The 19,004-nt window shown below is 38.6% G+C and overlaps 1 protein-coding gene across 5 annotated transcripts in view; it reads left to right on the top strand.

The window, feature by feature from the left end:
* The window catches only part of SWT1 (SWT1 RNA endoribonuclease homolog), a 42,707-nt gene that overhangs the window by 18,127 nt on the left and 5,576 nt on the right, over positions 1 to 19,004 (top strand). For 4 of the 5 annotated variants that reach the window (XM_083847076.1, XM_083847074.1, XM_083847077.1 and 1 more), the window contains exons 13-18: positions 781 to 919; positions 2,958 to 3,103; positions 4,473 to 4,681; positions 6,383 to 6,505; positions 16,748 to 16,814; positions 17,816 to 17,880. In XM_083847076.1, coding sequence (XP_083703202.1) covers positions 781 to 919; positions 2,958 to 3,103; positions 4,473 to 4,681; positions 6,383 to 6,505; positions 16,748 to 16,814; positions 17,816 to 17,880 — 749 coding nt within the window. The remainder of the gene's footprint in view (positions 1 to 780; positions 920 to 2,957; positions 3,104 to 4,472; positions 4,682 to 6,382; positions 6,506 to 16,747; positions 16,815 to 17,815; positions 17,881 to 19,004) is intronic. The other variant, XR_014587615.1, reaches the window with a different exon arrangement.

Genomic DNA, 19,004 nt, shown 5'->3' with positions numbered 1-19,004 from the left:
CGTTATACTTCAGATGCAGAATTAAAGGGATGTTAACCAGGACGTCCAAACACTCACTTTTTCAAAAGTACTGTTAGCAAAAAATAAGTACTCAGGTACAACACATTTTCCAATTATCCATGCTTTGGTTCAGGTTCCACTTTATAGCTGGTAGGGATTAGTCAGAAGTTTAAATTGAAGATATACCTCTGTGGCTTTAAAAAAAATGGTTTGCATAGGATGAATGTTGTTTCATTGGAGAGAGCTTTGATTAGGTGTTAAGTATTTAGGCATTTACAATTAACTTAACTGATACTTGTCAACGTCTTTCCAATTTCTGGTTTCACTTTGTAGCAATAAATTAAAATTTCATTGCAATATGCGCATATTACTTCATGTATGTATAGTCGCAGGTAGGAAACATGTTTCTTTTTACTTTTTCAATAATTGTAGATAATCAAAGGCATGTTTACTGTTATTCCGGCATTTCTACATAAACAATGCATTAAATCTCTTTAGAGTTTACTTGAGGACATTTTCAGTATTTGAGAAAAGGAGAACAAAGCCTCATGCAAATGTAGAAAGCTTATTATTGTACACTGGACACTTCTACATGAGCATCTCTGCGTAACCCATGATGTTACCAAATCACATTTTTTAGATAGATAAATTTGTTAAATCTGAGTATAACTATTTCTGAGGAATCATTGAAATTATACTTGAGCAAGCACAAATCATAACGTTACTGTTCTGAAATGTATACGACTATGTCTATGGATTTTTAAATGTATTCTCTTTCAGATACTGTACCTGAAGCCACCATGGACATTAGCAAACTTGCTGCAGTGTTTTAAAAAACACTGGGTGGCTGTTTTTGGTTATGTTGTGCCAAGGAGCTTACTTGCAACTGTTGAATGTCTCTATAAACACCTTTGTACAGGTAAGAATCTCTGAGAAAGTTAATTATAAACTTGTAAATAAACTCATTGTTCTGGTTTTAGTAGTTAAGACACTTTGAAAAGGCACATAGTCTGTACGATTAAATCACAGAATCATAGAATCACACAGAATCACAGAACTGTAGGGGTTGGAAGGGGCCTCAGGAGATCATCGGGTCCAACCCCCCTACCAAAGCAGGTTCCCTAGAGCAGGTTGCCCAGGTAGGCGTCCAGACAGGCCTTGAATATCTCCAGAGAAGGAGACTCCACAACCTCCCTGGGAAGCCTGTTCCAGTGCTCCGTCACCCTCACCGTGAAGGAATTCTTTCACATGTTGGTGCAGAACTTCCTGTGATCCATTTTGTGGACATTACCCCTTGTCCTATCCCCACAAACAACTGAAAAGAGATTGGCCAAATCCCTCTGTCTCCCACACCTCAGGTATTTATAAACATTGATAAGATCCCCTCTCAGTCTTCTTTTCTCCAGGCTGAACAGACCCAGGTCTCTCAGCCTTTCCTCATAGGGAAGATGCTCCAGGCCCCGTATCATTTTTGTTGCCCTCTGCTGGCCTCTTTCCAGGAGATCCCTGTCTTTCTTGTACTGGGGAGCCCAGAACTGGACACAGTACTCCAGGTGAGGCCTGACCAGGGCAGAGTAGAGGGGGAGGATCGCCTCCCTTGACCTGCTGGCCACGCTCCTTTTTTAATGCACACCAGGATCCCATTGGCCCTCTTGGCCACCAGGGCACACTGCTGGCTCATGGCCAGGCTGTCATCCACCAGGACCCCCAGGTCCTTCTCCGCAGAGCTCCTCTCCAGCAGGTCATCCCCAGCCTGTACTGATACATGTGGTTGTTCCTTCCCAGGTGCAGGACTCTACACTTGATCTTGTTAAACCTCATTTGGTTTCTTCCTGCCCAGCTCTCCAGCCTGTCCAAGTCTCGCTGAATGGCAGCACAACCTTCTGGTGTGTCAGCCACTCCTCCCAGCTTTGTGTCATCGGCATACTTGCTGAGGGTGGACACTATAAATAGTATAAATATTATATTTATATTATATATAAATAGCATATAATATATAAACACTATAAATTTATAATATATATTATATATAAATAAATTCAATCAAATATATAATATAATTATATATAATTATTGTTATATATAAATATATATAAATATATTAAAATAATAAGTAAATATTATTAATATTTACATTGTGTATATTTATATATTTTAATATTTAAATAAATATATTAAAATATATAATGTATATATTATAATTAAATTATATGTATATAAATATACATTTATGGTATATATTTATAATATGTTATAAATATAATATATAAATATAATATATAAATAGTGTATATAAATAGTATAAATAGTAAAGTAGTCCATCTCCTTCTGCTTTTTTTTTTTTTAAATTTAAGGTTATTTATTTCACACGTCTCTATGTATCTGCAAAAATCAAGGAAAAAACATTTTAATGGACATATGCAGCAGTGGTCACTGAAGTTTCTGAACTATTTTTAAAAAGCAAATAATCCTTCTCCCTTAATTTGCCACCAGATTATGTGTGGCCAAATGATCTACATTTGCTAAATAAATGGGGGAGGGGTAAAGATTACATTATGTGACAGATGAGGACAGGGAGGTTTGTTTTTTAAAAAGCAAAACCAAACAAACAAAAAATCCCTTTCATTTATTTAATGTCATTTTTACAGATTTGTTTATAACAGATAAAGATCCTCTGGGATATTGCTGTTCTTCAGTTGTGTTAAATATGCCACTTGAGCCTCTTGCCAGACTGTGGATAAGTTGGGAAGACTTGGTTAACAAGGGAGAAGTCTTAACCCTATACACTGTTGTTAATATTTCTCCTGAGGTTGTTTAATGTTTCTGAACCATTTTCAATGCTTTATAAGCGCTTCAGTTAATTCAGATATGAGTATTAGATTTGCCTCCTAAGAGTAGTATCTCCTAACATCTAGTTTATTTCTTTTTAATTTCCCATGTAAATGTCTAAATATCAGGTAAAACAGTGAACTCCTCAACAGCTGGTATCTTGCTCCAGGAATCCAAGAAATTATTGCATGCTTTCAGTTCAAGGTCTGACTATAATGGTGTACTTCCCCAGGCTTATGCCGAAGTGAGTAAGCTGTACCAAACATTTACAGAGGTAAGAGGAGTTTCAGTGTTTATTCACTTAACAGGTTCTTGGAGATGCTCTATATTTGTATTAAAAACCCATCTTACGCTTCTAAATTATTCCCATAAATTCAACAAATTATTGCAGGAAATGTTGTTGCTAGGTTATTTTTTAAATTAATAGACCCCAATTTTAACATTTACTTTCTTGTAGCAAATACCTGTCTCTGTGTTTGTGCTTGGTAGGCCTTTTTTCTAATATAAATATGCTGGTATCAGAAGGGTGACCGAAAAACATTGCTTAGTTACCTTCAAGAAAAACATCTTAGTTTTCTATTGCATTTGTAACTGATAAAAAAGGGCCTTAAAGATTAAAAATAAAATTGTAATTTCTACTTTTGACATTATTCCTGGGTATGTTATTTCAGCTTTCATTGTCTTGGTAGCTCTGTTCCTACACATGCATCAGGGACTTTTTTATACCATGCGCTTTGTGGTAGTTGAGAGTGTCCTGATACATCTTGTGTTCTGAGAAATATGCGTGTGCACCCAGCTCATCCCTGAGTTGCTGGGGGAGAAATTTTGGTGTCTTGGTTTGTGGTAATTGTTAGTCCCAAATGTGATGGCATAAAAAAGGGAGTAGTGAGCATGGATGAGTTCAAGTATTTCTACGTGTGGAAAAAAGTACAGGTCAGAACTCTAAAAAGTTCTTTTCACATCTGGAGAAAGCTGAAGGGGAAAGGATGAAGAGGAAGATCAAGGAGAGGACGGATGATCCAGTAGCTTTTGCTAGGGAGTCTTGATTCTCTGCTCTGCTGTACCTTCTGCATGCACTGCAGTTGGCCACTTATCCTACAGTTCTGTGAACTGCCATAAGAAGCAGCCTTTCTGTTGGAAAACTTGTTTTCCTCCCATCCTTGTCTGACATTTGACTTTGCAAAGAACTGCCATGACACGGACTAGATTGTCAGATCAGTTTTACCTGGATAAATTTCCTGAACCAGTTTATCATGAGTATGTGAATACTTTATGCCATTCCAGAGGAGTGTGCCAACAGTCAAGGGACAGGGAGCAATGTTGTCTCTTCATGTGTGCAAGTAAGAGGCAACTCTGGTTTATACCAGCTTACTGGATGTGTTAAGCTTTAGTGTAGGATTCCCTTTGCTTCAGTTTCCTGATCTATACATGTAGCAGAAAGACTTGGTAAAAGACTGAGAGATGCGTTAGATACAGAGTATAATAAAGATAGTTACAATTAAAACAGATATGCCTTGGTTCTTTGAACGTTACTTTTAAAACAAAAACAAAACAAAAAAAACCACAAAACATTTAGAAGCGTTCAGGTTTTCTTAAGTTAGGAATTAAATACATTCATTGTTTGTTTGCTAAACTTTTATAAGGTGAGGTCAGACAGTGAGCAAGATTTATCAGAAGACATCATGGTTCTTTCAGAAAGTGTTCCATGTGAAAGAATGGAAGCAACAACACCAAATCCGCAAAATTGTGAAGAAAAAAAGTTACCTGCAAGCATTCATGTGTCTCAAGAAAACAGGCACCAGGAAATCTGGTCAGTCCTTGAAGGTGTATGGAATACAATGAACTTGTACAGGTACAGTGTGCTAAATAAATTTTGAAGTCCTACATAATCTTCCATAATTTTTAAGCAAACATACCATAGGAACTGCTTGTTACTTCTCATTTTAGAGAAACACCTGTTAGTAATTAGTTCAGGTTGACAAAAACATCACACAGCTTGTCACACAAAGAAGTTAGGAAGATACAACTTATAACTTAGATGCAGTCTGTGAGCTGTCTGTCTAGCTTGCTGCTCTTTTTCATGACAGTGGCTAGAACAAGTAGTTTCAGAGAATAGCGTTGAAAGCCCTTTAAGAAACGCAAATGGGAGATATCCATGAAAATCTCACCTTTGTCCATAAAAAAGAGGCGTCGAAGCTCTAGATTTTCTTGTGGTTATTTTCTTTTCAAACCCTGTGGATGTGTACTAGCCTAAGCAAAAGCACTTACTTGTTTTTAGTTACTATTTCAATTGGTTTACAACATAGACAATTTTCTTGTTAAGCAAAATCCTTCATATTAAAGGTGAAGTATCCAAATGCAGAATCTAGTGATGAATTTCCTTTCTCACATAAACTTAAAATTGCATGAAATGAAAAACCCCTCCACCTAGATGTGTTACCACTGTTTTTATTTTGGTTGTTTTTAAAAAGTCTGCTTGAAAATCGTTGAAGCGCCATGCTTTTGCATGCTGTAAAAATCAGAATAAATACTGTTTTCTTTTTGTAGTCTTAATCTAAAATCTTTTTAAAGGAAGGATTCTGAGCTATGTCAAGCACAAAGGAACACCATTTTTGGTGGTCTGTAAAGGACTCATGTAATGATAGTAACCCTACCAATGCCATTTCTACTCTAGCATTTCAATATACTATAGATTTGTACCAGCGTAACTCCTCTTACCACCAGTGCAAATTAATCTGCATTTAAGCTTGTGAGGAGTTGGCTTGGTGTGGTGTTCAAGTCAAATGAGAATGTGCACCAGAGGACGGTGTCAGCGTATAACAGTTTAGCCTCCAAAATGGAGATAATTGTTTCTCTTACTGGGATATTTGTGAACTTCAAAATTTCATATAGGCATTGTTTCAAGAGGAAGACCTCTTTCAAATGTATCCCTTAATAATGAAATTGCAACTGAGGTGTTGGTTCTTGCCAGCTGTTAACAACCTTGCTGTGAAAAGAAGATACAATTTTAGAATTATAGTTCATTTCACACTCGTCTTGTCAAGAAAATACTACTTGTCTCCCACCAGTGGAGATTATTCTTCACAAGTGCAATGCAGCTTATCCCAATGCAACTAGTGAAGGAAAGGTGTCAATCCTGTTCTAAATCTGGAGAATGAAACTGCTTGGAAAAATGCAAAGAAGGCAGTTTACTTTGCTTCTTCAGCCTAGCAGTTCTTCTCTTCTGAGAGGTTTACTCAGGTTGTATATGAGGAATTGGTTTCACTGTCAAATGAAGTTTAATGATAAATCTATTTAAGTCAAAGTCAGTGAAATACTGTTATAGAGTGCAATTACCAAGGAAAAATTTCAACAGAGAAGTACAGCTCTAGGGCATAGTCTTTCCACTGTTTATTCCAAGACTGCTTTAGATAACATGGTAGTAGTATAGATTTACATTTGACCTTGGGTTTTTAATAGTCAAAATACAATGCATGCAGTAGGTACTGAGTTTCTCTTAATTTTGAGGATTTTTATTAACTGTTTTGTCTTTTTTTTTTTTTGGTAATATTAGTCTTGAAATTTTCCAAAAGTTGGACCCCAGCACAGTAACTGCAAAGTCTTCATTTGAAGAAGCTTTTTTAGGTCTGCAGAAACTGTTGGCAGCTGTGAATGACATCCTTGAAGGAATTCGTAGGTAAGCATTTAAGCTAGTCCTAAAACCTAGTGAGAATAGTATCATAGAATGGCTTGGGTTAGAAGGGACCTCAGAGATTATCTGGTTCCAACCCCCCTGCCATAGGCAGGGACGCCACCCACTAGATCAGTTTGCCCAGGGCCTCATCCAACCTCGTCTTGAACACCTCCAGGGATGGGGCATCCACAGCCTCTCTGGGCAACCTGTGCCAGTGCCTCACCACCCTCTGAGAAGAATTTCCTCCTAACCTCTAATCTAAATCTCCCCTCTTTTATCTTAACACGATTCCCCCTTCTCCTGTTATTATCCAATTGAGTAAAGAGTTGCCCCCCATCTTTTTTATGTCTCCTTTAAGTACTGAAAAGAGGCAGTGAGGTCTCCCCAGAGTTTTCTCCAGGCTGAACATCCCCAGCTCTCGCTCAGCCTTTCTTCATAGGAGAGGTGCTCCAGCCTCTGAGCCTCCTTTAACAGCCCCACATCCTTCTTGTGCTGGGGGCCCCAGACCTGGATGCAGGACTCCAGGTGGGGCCTCACAAGGGCAGAGCAGAGGGGGACAGTCACCTCCCTCGACCTGCTGGTCACACCTCTGTTGGTGCAGCCCAGGATGCAGCTGCCCTTCTGGGCTGCAGGCGCACACTGCTGGCTCATGCCCGGCTCGTGTCTGGGATTGCCCCAACCCAGGTGCAGCACCTTGCACTTGGACTTGTTGAACTTCATTAGGTTCACATGGGCCCACTTCTCAAGCTTGTCCAGGTTCCCTTAATAGCAGTCAGTTAAAGCTATAAAAATCACTAAGCTGTTGATGCTAAACTACAAGTTAAGTGTGCATGCTTAGTTTTAAAGTTTTCAGTAAAATATCAGTACTATGTGTATCTAGAACCATTTCTTTGTAACAAGAGAACAAGAAACTGTTGGACATTCAGATCCCTTTTAGTGAATTTTCTCATTTATGACTTGGGATTTGTTTTCCAGTACTTGATGACAAACCACTGACATCTGCTTATAGTGAAACAGCAGCTGTGACATGATTAAATGATACATTAGCTCTGATGGCAAGAGCTGAGGGTAATTTAGAACATTTATTTTTCAAATGTGAGGCCCACTGGATTTGGGGCAAAATTCCAATATAGCCATACATTTGGAGGATGTCACTGTTACCAATTCTACAGCATATTTCTTTAGTCAAAACCTCTATCACAGCAGCTGATAATCAGTTGAACTCTCAGATTTGGCAGGGTATTCCCTCTCTCTTCCTCCTCCCCCCCCCCTTGTTTTTTCTAAAGTGTGCAGAGTAATAAAAGTGAAGCTTCAAAAAGATTAAGGTATTTCCTGTGTAGTCTTAGCTTAGTCCTTATTTTGTAGCAGTAAAGTTTATTCACCAGCAGGAACAGCTACAGAAAGTGCTTTAAATTCTTTTGATAGTAGAGTTCCCTCGGTTTCTTACTGACTTTAAAGGGTGTTTGTAGGAAATGGTTTGTAATGGTGGCTGAAGTTCTAGTAACTGCTGTGAGCATCCTAAATTGTTACAGGCTTTGAATCTAAGAGTCTAGAGGTGTGTCAGTTAGGAAAACAATATCACTTTGCACAATTCTTTGCATTGTACTGGGGCACATAGATTAGAAAACTGTCCAAAAAGATGCATCCAAACAGTTGGGCTTGCCCTGTACATTAATAGTGCCTTATGGAAGAACTCTTTAAAAATAATAAGGTGTACTATTATATCAGAGAAATCTATTTTTCAGAAGATGTGCTTTTTGATTAGAGGAATATCTGTAGCAAGATTCAGGATTCAGTCAGGATTCAGTCCTTTGACTTTATTTGAAATGGAGAGGCTGTCTTCTGTTTTATGTGATTGCACTGACAATGCAGTAGTTTCACTGACAATAGTTACACTGACAATGTAATGAAATAGTTTCAAAAATTAATTTTGTACTCCTTAAAATTTTCTTTTCTACCACTAAACTGGAATACCCTACGATTCTATGGATGAATTTTCTTGGAAAGATTTCATTCTGAAATGCTTACTCTGTGTTTGTTCTTCAGAGTTGCAGTAGGGGGCATCGTGGAGCAAGAAATTCAGAAACTGTGTAATCTGTTTTAATCTTAGTTTGAGGATTTTGAGTAGGTTTTCCAAAGTCACAAGTCATGTTTATAAATCATCATAGGTTTATATGTATTACAGGGTGCCAAACAAAAAGTGAAGTTTGCAAAAGTGAGGATGCTCATTTTACCTGGGTTGCTCAGCCTTTCTAAGACTGTACTTAGAATATATTTATTTATTTTTTTTTGAAAAAAATACCTTTCAGAGACTTAAAGTTAACCTAATGGTTTGATTACAGCAAAGGAAGCATCTGGAGAAAACTTAGTAAAAAAAACTTGAATATTTGGAGGCAATACAGCATTTAGTGATAAAATGTAAGCCTTTTCTACGGTATTTTCTATTCCTTGCTTTGTAGAACAAAGAAGAAAGAAACTGTCTTGTGAAAGTTTCGAAGTTTTATAGATTGTACTGAAAGTACAACTGCATTAGAAGTTCAGATTTTCAGATTGTTAAAAACAATTAGAAAAGCACAATCACACTTTTTGAGATAAGTATGTGATGATGTACTTCCTCACAAACAAATATATTCTGTGTCAGTACTATGGCTATTCAGACTGATAACCGGAACATACATACGACAAATACAGATATTAAAAAAGAAAAAAAAAAAGTCACAGCTGTTTGATAGAAGAGTTCTTACTGATAGGCATTTGCATCATATGCTGTTTTGAAACTTTTGTCATACAGTACAGATGTTTGATTTTATCTTTGCTTCTTCCTATGATGACATTGACAGCAGAATAGAATGTGTGCTGTAAAGTGCTGCATGCCATAAATGTTTTACAATAATTCAGCACTACAATAAAGACAATAGCTAGTATGGCTTATCAACTGTAGATGACCTACCTGTTTCTTTTGGCAGCAGGATTCTTATTTAAACAAATACGTGTTACTTTATAGTTCTCTCTCAAATATTGCTGATCCTGGCAGCTCTTGTTTTATCACTGTGTTTTTGAGATTTGCTCACTTAAAAATGGCTCCTTTCCACATTTGATTGCAGAAGGCATTATATCTGTTCCACATGTATTACACTGACCAAGAATGAACAAACATTCTTAAACCTCTGAAATTTATACTTGAAGTTATGAAGCCATGAAATGTTTCTTAGGTGTACAACAGTGCCCAAAATCAGCACCTCATCTATCACACTCAATGTCTTGGAATTTACCTGGGCGTTTCTCTGTCATGTTTAAAGCAATTTTACTAAGTTATTTATAAAATTTCAGACAGGAGAGGAGAAAGAAGGCTTGACTGATTCGGAAAATCTTTTGGCATCCTTCAATTGTTGCAAAGTGATGATGGTCCATAAGTCATTTTACGTAACTAAAGTATTTTTTAAAAATAATTTTTGCATGAAACAATATTTATGCACGTGTTCAGTGATCGTTCATGCTTGTATATTTATTGTGGATTATTCATGTTGGATAGTATTTGGAACTAATTTACAAAGGGGCCTAATTGAAGTCCTGATCCATGAAATATTTTCTTGGTTTTCAAGTAGCTCTCTGAGGCAACAGAAGTATTCCTGCAACTAGGGATTTTAAGGATTGTGCCAAGTCTTTCATCACTTGTAGAAACATTCTTCCACTGATTCTGGTGGAAGACATTTGGGCCCTCCCTATTTGGAGAGAAGAAAAGGTTTGGAGAAGAAAGAAGGAAAGTATTTATCACAGATAATTAGCTTTTAATAAATTTTGTTCTAAGAAGTGCAGAATGCCTCGCAAGAGGCCACTGCTAGCAGGTGTATATACTTGGGATGTATTTGACGCTCTCCTAAAGTTGCATCATAACGTCCCTCCACTTTCTGCATGCAGGATATGTTTCTTCACCTGCTGAAGTTAAGGCGTGTGCCAGTGCTACCAGGAGATTGGAAGTACTTGGAGCTTTTCATGATCAGTCTTCTGAAATATATTTTTATGTCTTGTTGCTTTTAGAACATCCCCTTAAAATACTGTTCGGAATGTTAGAAACAGACAGCTTTCTTACACCTTCAAAGGCTTCAACAGCAGCATTTAAATGTGTCTGTAGGGCTCACTTTCCCTCAGCTGAGTATAACTTGTGATTCAAGGGTTTGTATGCAAAATTCCTCTGGGGAATTTTACATGGGAACCTTCTTGTGCCTTCGTGTTTCCTGCCCAAGTTTTAGATAAGAAATTCTTTTTAACAACAACAAAAAAAATCCTAGTCTTTTGTGAACTGATTTAGTTATTCGTTTTGCTATTTTTTTATCAGTATGCTAAGAAAAAATGTTTTGTTTACATGCAAACTTGAAAATTGCTCACAATTTACAGCAAATACTCTTAGATACAATAGTCAGACATTTACGCTAGGATAGTGTCAGGTACAAATATAGTTATCTGTGACTGCACTAAGTAACCTGACTTCTCCTTTTTCTACCTGAATGGAATTTCTGGTCAAATTTCTAATATTTTTGCTTGTTTGGGAAGCACTGATTTAGATAAGAAATCCATAAATATTTGTAATTTTAAAGTATAATTTTTTTAAGATCTCAGTAAAACAGTAGTCTTCTAAAGTAAAACATCACTGTATCAGATCTGGTCACTGAATTGAATGTTTTGGGATTAACTAACTTTACAGTTCTGCTAATTTAAAAACAATTCTGTGGGTTCAGAGAAACTCAGTGAGGGAATTGAGATTTCTTTTTCTTGATGTCTAGTTAGGAAATTGTCTTTCTTCCCTTAGGCTGCCAAGATATTTAGTCAGTTTTGTCATAAAGTCTCTGTATTAAGAGCTCTACTTTTAATCTTCCTCCGCATGCTGTCTCCTTCTGCAGGTAAAACAGCGAGTAGTTCCTAGTTCAAAAATTGTTGGACTTTCCTAGCACTAGCTGTTTGGTTCTTTTATTGTTAATTTAGGTGAAACATGAAACATTCTTGACCCACTAAAGAAGAGCAGCTAAATTAAATGTAAATTTCAGCCTCAGAGTGCTGGGCTCTGTGCAGTTTCCCAGCGTAAACCGAATTGGGATGGATGAGAAACGGTTGTTTGAAATACAGCACCTAGACATTGCATGGACGTGGGGCACGGGTCCACGTGCAGTTTGTCAGACCTGGCCGACGGCACTGCCTGAGGCTAACGCTGCTTCAGCGTGTGCTACGTGTGATCAGTCTTCTGATCTCTGAACAAGCTGCATTAACGTAATTGGAGTAACCTGCAAACAGTGAGCAGGGAGGGGATTTGTAGCCCCTTCTGTGGGGCGTGTTACACCCGCGCCAGGCTGGGCTGGCAGGGCTGCGGGCAGGGTTGTGGCTGGAGGGAGCTCGCAGTGCGGGGTTGCCTGTAGAAGTGGCCCTCCCCTGGGGTCAGCACTAATGTGGAAACAGCCTGTGGTTACTAAGAAAAAAATTACCATATGTCAGTAATAACATTTATGAAGCTCATCTTTCTGTAGTATCGTGTCCTTTAATTGTTGTCTGATACTGTTGAAAACAATAATGTTGAAGCCAGTGTCTGGCAAACAGTTTTCTTCCAGTGGTAACATTTTCTTTCATAAGTGAAGTCTTTGTAATCTTCTGTTCCTTTTGAATTTACCTACAGCCTTCTCTGTTGCCAGAGTCCAAATCTGGTCCTTTATCCAGCTGTCTGGTTGGATGGGAGCTGTAAGAAATTAAAATGTTTCAAGGCCTCTGCCTCTGTCGAGTGAAGCTGAAATGGGTCAGCACTTCACAGGATGTGGGGCCAAGGTGATGCTGTGCCTACACCTTGCTGCCTTTAACCCAGTCTGAAAAGTTTGGAAGAAATAACTAGAAATAACTGAATTAAAGCTTTAAAAGCCATGGTCCTTTCTGGCCTTGTAAAGCTACAGAACAGGCATCATCTAGACAAAGTGGCCCTGAGACCTAACATCTGAAATACTTCCACTATAGAAGACAGCATGAGCTTAACTTTATTTTGGGAAAAATCCCCATAACTCCTCAAAAGGCAGTGAAACAAAATCCTGAAATGTGTTGACTATTATACCAACATCTGCTTGAGTCCCTTATTGCAGCATAGCGTCATGAGGAATTGTTAAATTACCAAGATTTTAAGCAACATAGTAGTTTTGTTTTTCCAGTTGTCATCTCTTCTGCTTTCTTGATCTTCTGTCATTGAGGTTCAATGGGGCTTTTAATGGGTTAAGTTGACTTTATACAGTTAAGTCACATATGCCTTTGTGGTGAAGCCCATGGATTCATCGAATTGGCCAGTGCTGCATGATGGCTCCCTCAGGCTTACACCACAGGCGATTACATGTATCCCTTGAAGAGAGGTATCAGCTTAGGGTAACAAATACTGAGGTATGGACAGATCTGGGGATGCTTGCCACGTATTCTCATGCAGCTTTGTAGCTGTATGCTTTGCTTGTCATTGCCCAGGACTGCAGTGTTTGTGAGTGGGTGGCAGGCAGACCCGCTTTCCCTGCCAAATTATTCTTTATTTGCTAATTTAATTTTCTGATCCCTTCCAGATAGGCTTTGCTCATTTCCCAGGTCTTGTGCATGCACAAGTGAGGAACCACGTTGTGAGCTGTCTCCCACCCATTTCCATTCTTGATTATCATATATTTCACTCTGTGTGCATTTGTCCTGTCACTTGTCTGATGCCAGCAGGTAAACAAACATTCAGAGGGGTGGGGAAAGCCCTTGTGCTTATGAGGTAGCAATTGTTAAGTCTGGTTCTCTCCTTTCTCTCCCCAAAACAAGAGTTAACCCCCATTTTGTGGCTGGTACCCATACTGGCATTGTGTTTTTTTGTAGCATGCCCTTCTGTACCTCATGCACTAAATATTCTCATAAAACTGCACAGAACCATACTACAGCTCAATGCCTGAACTAATTTAATTTTAATGACAATCGAACTTTGCCAACACCTGCTTAGAGCAGGGTGTTTGGAATAATTAAAAGTCAAAGTGCATGACATAGAGTAATATAAGTAAAATAAGACTAAAGTGAGTCAGTGGATTTGCCTTTGAAGTATGTTTGATGTTGAGAGAGAAGAAAAAGCAGTGGTTAAATACTGCAGCGGTCACTATACTGAAATTGCTCATTAGGAGAGTTTTTCATAAGAGTCCACTTCTTGCATTACTGATTTAGAGGTTGGTTTCTAGTTATATTTGTGTAGCTGCAGTAGATTTTTTTTCATTGGGAAACTTTGATCAGTGTGATTTAATGAGGAAGTAGATGCAGAGTAGGTGTACATGCAAACATGTCCGGATTTCCAAATGTACATCTCATAAAGTTTCTGTTTTCCATAACACAGAATAGTGGCTACAGGAGATGAAAGGAATGTGAAATGATTTAAATCAGCAGACAGCAGCAGCAGTGTAAAATCCCTGCCCATGTATTCCAAGCCTGGAGCTTGTATTCAAGCTCCTATTTAGTTGAAAACAACAATAAGCGTTTTTATGGATGTTGACCTATTAAGAATTTGTGGGGGAAGTCGCTGTGTAGGCTCCTCTCTCGATAAATTCTTTTCAGAACTCCCCATATAGCGATGTTTCCTCCTTAAAGACAACAAATGCCTTCCATTTGAAGATATCGTAGTGCTTTGGGCCAAATGTTAGTCATGTTACAAACCCAGAAGTAACGGTTGTGACTGTCCAGTCTGCCTCCATAAAATAAGCTGCAGGACTGAACAGTAAGTTACTTATATACTTATTAACATGTTGCATTTGGATCTTTCGAAGAACTGGAAACACAGCCAGACTGTGCATCCACCTGGGGTCTGGTGAGCTGAACTGATTGTGTTAGCAGTTTGCTAGTACCATTTGGCACCAGTACAGAAATACGTGTGCTTTCCAACTTGGTCCCCTCACCAGAAATTAATAGGAGGAGTAGTGAGGGTCATCTTGGTCGGTGCCTGGAGTGCACGGTCTGGGAGGTGTCAGTTTAAGTCCACAGTTAATATTGTGCTCAAAGCTAGAGGTCTAAAAATGAACCTGGAACGAAGGCCTGATAGGGCTTGGGGAGTGACTTTCAGACGGGTTCTCTGTAAAGGTAGCCTTGCTGAGAAGGGCTGCGGGACACGCAAGGTCTCAGGCCCTGGGGAGAGGGACGTGGTGAGTCGGGTGGCCAGAAGTCCCCGCGCCAGGTGCAGTACGGTCAGGAGACGGAGCGTGGTTTCACCCTGCGCCTGCTCTGCCCTCGGTCTCTCCCTCTTCCACGTGCTTCTCTTCCGCAGGGCCCAGAAGCCTGTAATTCCTGCAGCTCTTCTTTCTCTCCCCAGCTGCCCTTTCCCCCAGGTGAAGAGCTTACTTGGCTGGTTTCCCACCCCAGCACTCTTCCTTCCCTGTGTGTCCTTGTCAGAGCAGGAGGATACATGGATGGGCGAATTTTGCCCCAGCGCGTTGCGTGGCGGCATGCGATGGCCTTCGGGGGAAGTTGCTGTAGTGCCTCACCTTCTGGGCACTGCAGTACTCTGCCTTCCGTTTTGTGAAAACAGTTCAATACCCAGGCTCTCCTCTTGGCACAAAGCAGAAGGCAGAACGGTACAAAAATCAGCAGCAGTAGAAACCACACTTTCCCAGGCTTCGGTAGGCTCGTTTATTTGTGCCGTGGCTGAGGGCTGTGATAGCCAAAGCTGATGCGTTGTCCCATGCAGACAGGGCTGCTGGCTCCGGCTGCGCGTAGCTCGGCGGTGGGAATCGTAGCAGCGATGCACTTCAAGCTGCCAAGATTCCCAGCACTTACGAGGATGTTTGCCAGGTTGTCTGTGCAGGGGTTTTATGCTGTCAAAGTTGATGGCTTTCTCACTGAGGTAGCTGTTGAGGATTTCGAGGTATTTTTAGGAAGGCTAGCCAGTGGGTTCTCTTGCTGACTTCTATTTGGCAGGTCTAAATATTCCACTTTAAGGAACAAATCCTGGGTGCATCTTCTTATGAAGGGGGTAAGAATGTGTGACTAATTTTTGTGAACAGTGGTAATTCCTGTGTAAAATCATGATGAAAATAAGCAGCAGACTTACAAGTTACGATAAATCCTGGAGTATGTCACTGTCTTCCAGCGTGTTTAGAATACGGTGTCGTTTTTATCTGGGATTTTTAACTGATTCTGTTAGTTTTGTTTGTTTTTTCTTTTCAGTTCCTAATTAATTCATTTATAAAGGCTTATGACTATGACTTGCAAGGGGAGGGAGGGGGGAAGAGAATTGGGGCACTTTCCCATGGGAAAGTAAATACAGTTTCCCAAAAGCACAGTTTTTTTCACGTTAAATCACTTTCTTAATCTATTTACATACTTGGAATGTAACATAAAGCAGAATTTTATCAGGATTTCTTAATATATGTAAAGTGCTACATGATGTTTAATGTAATACAAGAATGTTCTGGTTTCTTTCCTTGTGAATGCAAATGAAGTTACACTGAGGTATAACTGGATTATATCTGCTTAACTAGATTAAGAGAAGTAATTTTTTTTGAGCGAATCACTTCCTTACTGGATCATTTTTGGAGCCTTGTGGAAAAGGGCTTACGTCCCTCAGCCTCACAGCTCTGTCTGGAGACACTGAAGCGACGGGTTTCTTCAGGTGGTATCCCTGAATGTAGTGTGTAGGACAGGGATGAGACTTGGGGAAGGACAAGAACGTTGCTGGCTGCTCTGCGCCTTCTGGGGCTAAATAAAAGAACAGTACTTCTGTTAAAATAGCACCTCTCCGGCTGTCAAATCCTAGTTTCAGTTTTCAGTATTGGGTGTGAATTGGTTATTCTTAGAAGTAGCAAAAATGGTATGGAAAATGTAAAATTTGGGCTGTATGTTAACGTACTGGAGGGAGTGAGATACAACGTTAACTAGTGGGGGAAGGTTTTTTTTAAGCGTGTCGGTTTTCTCTTGCTCCACATTAATACAACATGCTTTGCTTATCTGAAACAAAAGGCTTTTAAATATTGCTGGTTTTCAGAGGAATTGCTCATAAAAATATCAGTTGAATTTTTAATTATGAAAAGCCTTCATAGAAGGTCCTTGCAGACATAATAAGCTCATTTTTAGTTCTTGTAGAGGAGTGGAAAAGGATGGGTGGAAGGGAAAATTTTTCAAAAATAATAAGATTTTTTCATGAAGCATTTCTGATTGCTATTTTTTTAATTGTTCCATAGAATCATTTTACACTTTAAAAAAATAAATAAATAAAAATTTCTTTTTCAGAATTTTGACCCCAACCAGTAGTTTCCAAGACATTTGGACACTCTATAACTTCCTCATAAGCAATGAGGTATGAAGTCTTCATTATTGTTTTGTCAGATACACTTCTATTGCAGTTTTCTGATTATTTAAAATAGTCAGGAGGTTAGCTGTCTCATCATTATATTTCCATTAAACTAGAATTTTGAGGATTGTATTTTGTTTATTAGACATTAGACATAAGAATATTTTTTTAGTTGATACCTACCAAAAATTATTAGAATCTGTACCAGTATTTGAGTTGCTTGCCTGACTCTTGGTGCACTCATTTGTTAAGAAGGACTTGTAGAGAGTAAAAGCATTGAAGCTGAAGTCTCCAAACCATCCCTGACGTAGTCGTTTTAAGAAGATAGAGAGTTTTGCTAGGTTAAAGGTTGGGTCAGATGATCTTAGAGGTCTTTTCCAACCTAAATGCTGCTATGATTCTGTGATTCATTGAGCTGGGTAATTCTATGGAGAATCCTGTGCGTAGTTCAGAGAGAAGAAGATAGATTGAAATTATCAGTTATCCATGAATTTTAACTCATTTGTGCTGAAGGACTTTAAGAAGAAATAGAAATAAGTGTTTGCAGTATAATAGAGGTGTTTTTCCGTTTAGTGTACTGCATTTTTCAGATTTGCAGTCCTATACAGGAAAATATATTTATTGTTTTTCAGACCTGTACATATGGGGTGACTGTATTTATGGAATTAAAGCAAATCAGAACTTTCTTTGGTTGCTATAGGTTTACAGGGTAAATTGAGAGGGGAGGAAGAACAATTGAAGGTCTTCTACATTTTTGCAGAAACGGTTCAAAAATGGAGCTGGGGTGGTATCTGTCCCTCCCATCATGTACAATCGTGATTGTTAATTGGTAATATTTAATATTATAGCACATAGCACGATTTTATTCATTTATGTACTGTCTGAACTTGAGAGCCTGTTAGATAATACATTAATAATATCTGTTACACCAGCTGTATAATTTTAATTGATATGCGATACTTGGTAATTTACTTTGGTAATTCTTTGCTCTTTGTTCTTTGTTTTAGATTTATAACAGTATAAAATTTACTGCTGAGGAGCTTTATGAGTGTGTTTCACAGGAGTTGTATCGGTAAGCCAATTACTGACCACATCAAATAGGTTTTGGGACAGCATTTTACTATATACCAGAGTAATGTAAGAGAAATTGTTCTGTTAAATAAAATAATTGCCATCCTGAGAAGGGGCTAGGGATAAAGTATGGAGATTTTTTTCTTATGATATACTGTTACAACAGAATGTGAGAGGACAGAATATAAATTAGAGATGAGCCAACAGCACCCAGAAGGAGATTTTCAGCTGTTTGACCCCAGGGCAAGGTGCTGGTCCTGCTACCCTGTACCGGTTGTGGATTCATGGTTTAGTGGCAGACAGAGCCATTATAGGTCAGCATCTGTTATAAGGTAGGATAGAATGTGAGACTGCATTTAAATTGATTTGATTATAACTGCAGTTCTGTTTGTAGCAGAACTTGTCATTACTATGAGAACTTGAAGTCATAAATTAAGCCATTGTGTGTAGTAAAGTACAGTTAGAAAAAAAGGAGAACCAAACTTAAGGTTCCGAGTTCTGTTTCCATTTTATTTTATTTCTTACAGTTCAGTCAGAGGGAAATAAACGATCTGTTGTACAGCTGAGTTAAAGACCTTGGAAACATTAGTCTAAAAATAACTGTCATACAAGTCTTAGTTCTTTACTGGAAATTTTCTGGCTCATAAGAAGGTTTTTTTCTGAATTTGTGTAATTGAGGGCTTGTAAAACCAGGTTCAATGGAGTTTTTAAAATGCCATGAATTTATATAAATAATTTTTTTTAAATAAATCGTGAGTGGATAATAAAAGGTAGGTAAATATTTTCTTTGAAGTTCCTGTTAAAGCATACATATAATATATATATGAGTTAGCTGTAACTTACCAGAATATGAAGTGTGGTTCCATGAGCTGTGTAAAAGGCTTGCAGATTATTTTAACCCAAGTAGGAAAATTGTTCTGGAAACCTTCCACTTGCCTGCCTGGATTGATACTGATTTCCTAATTCTTCTGTGAATTTAAAAGTGCTCGTTGCTGGGTGGTGGGAGAAGAGTTAGGCAGGGAAGGGAGAGATTCCATCCATGTGTCAGCAGAGACAAGTGGTCTGCGAGCTCAGCAGGCTTCAGCTGGTGACCACAGCTCCCAAACAGCAGTTTTCAGACATTTG

Source organism: Anser anser (assembly GCF_964211835.1).
Source record: "Anser anser genome assembly, chromosome: 8".
Classification (NCBI taxonomy): domain Eukaryota; kingdom Metazoa; phylum Chordata; class Aves; order Anseriformes; family Anatidae; genus Anser; species Anser anser.
Note: the sequence above shows the minus strand (reverse complement) of the source record. Positions and strands in the feature narration are given on the sequence as shown.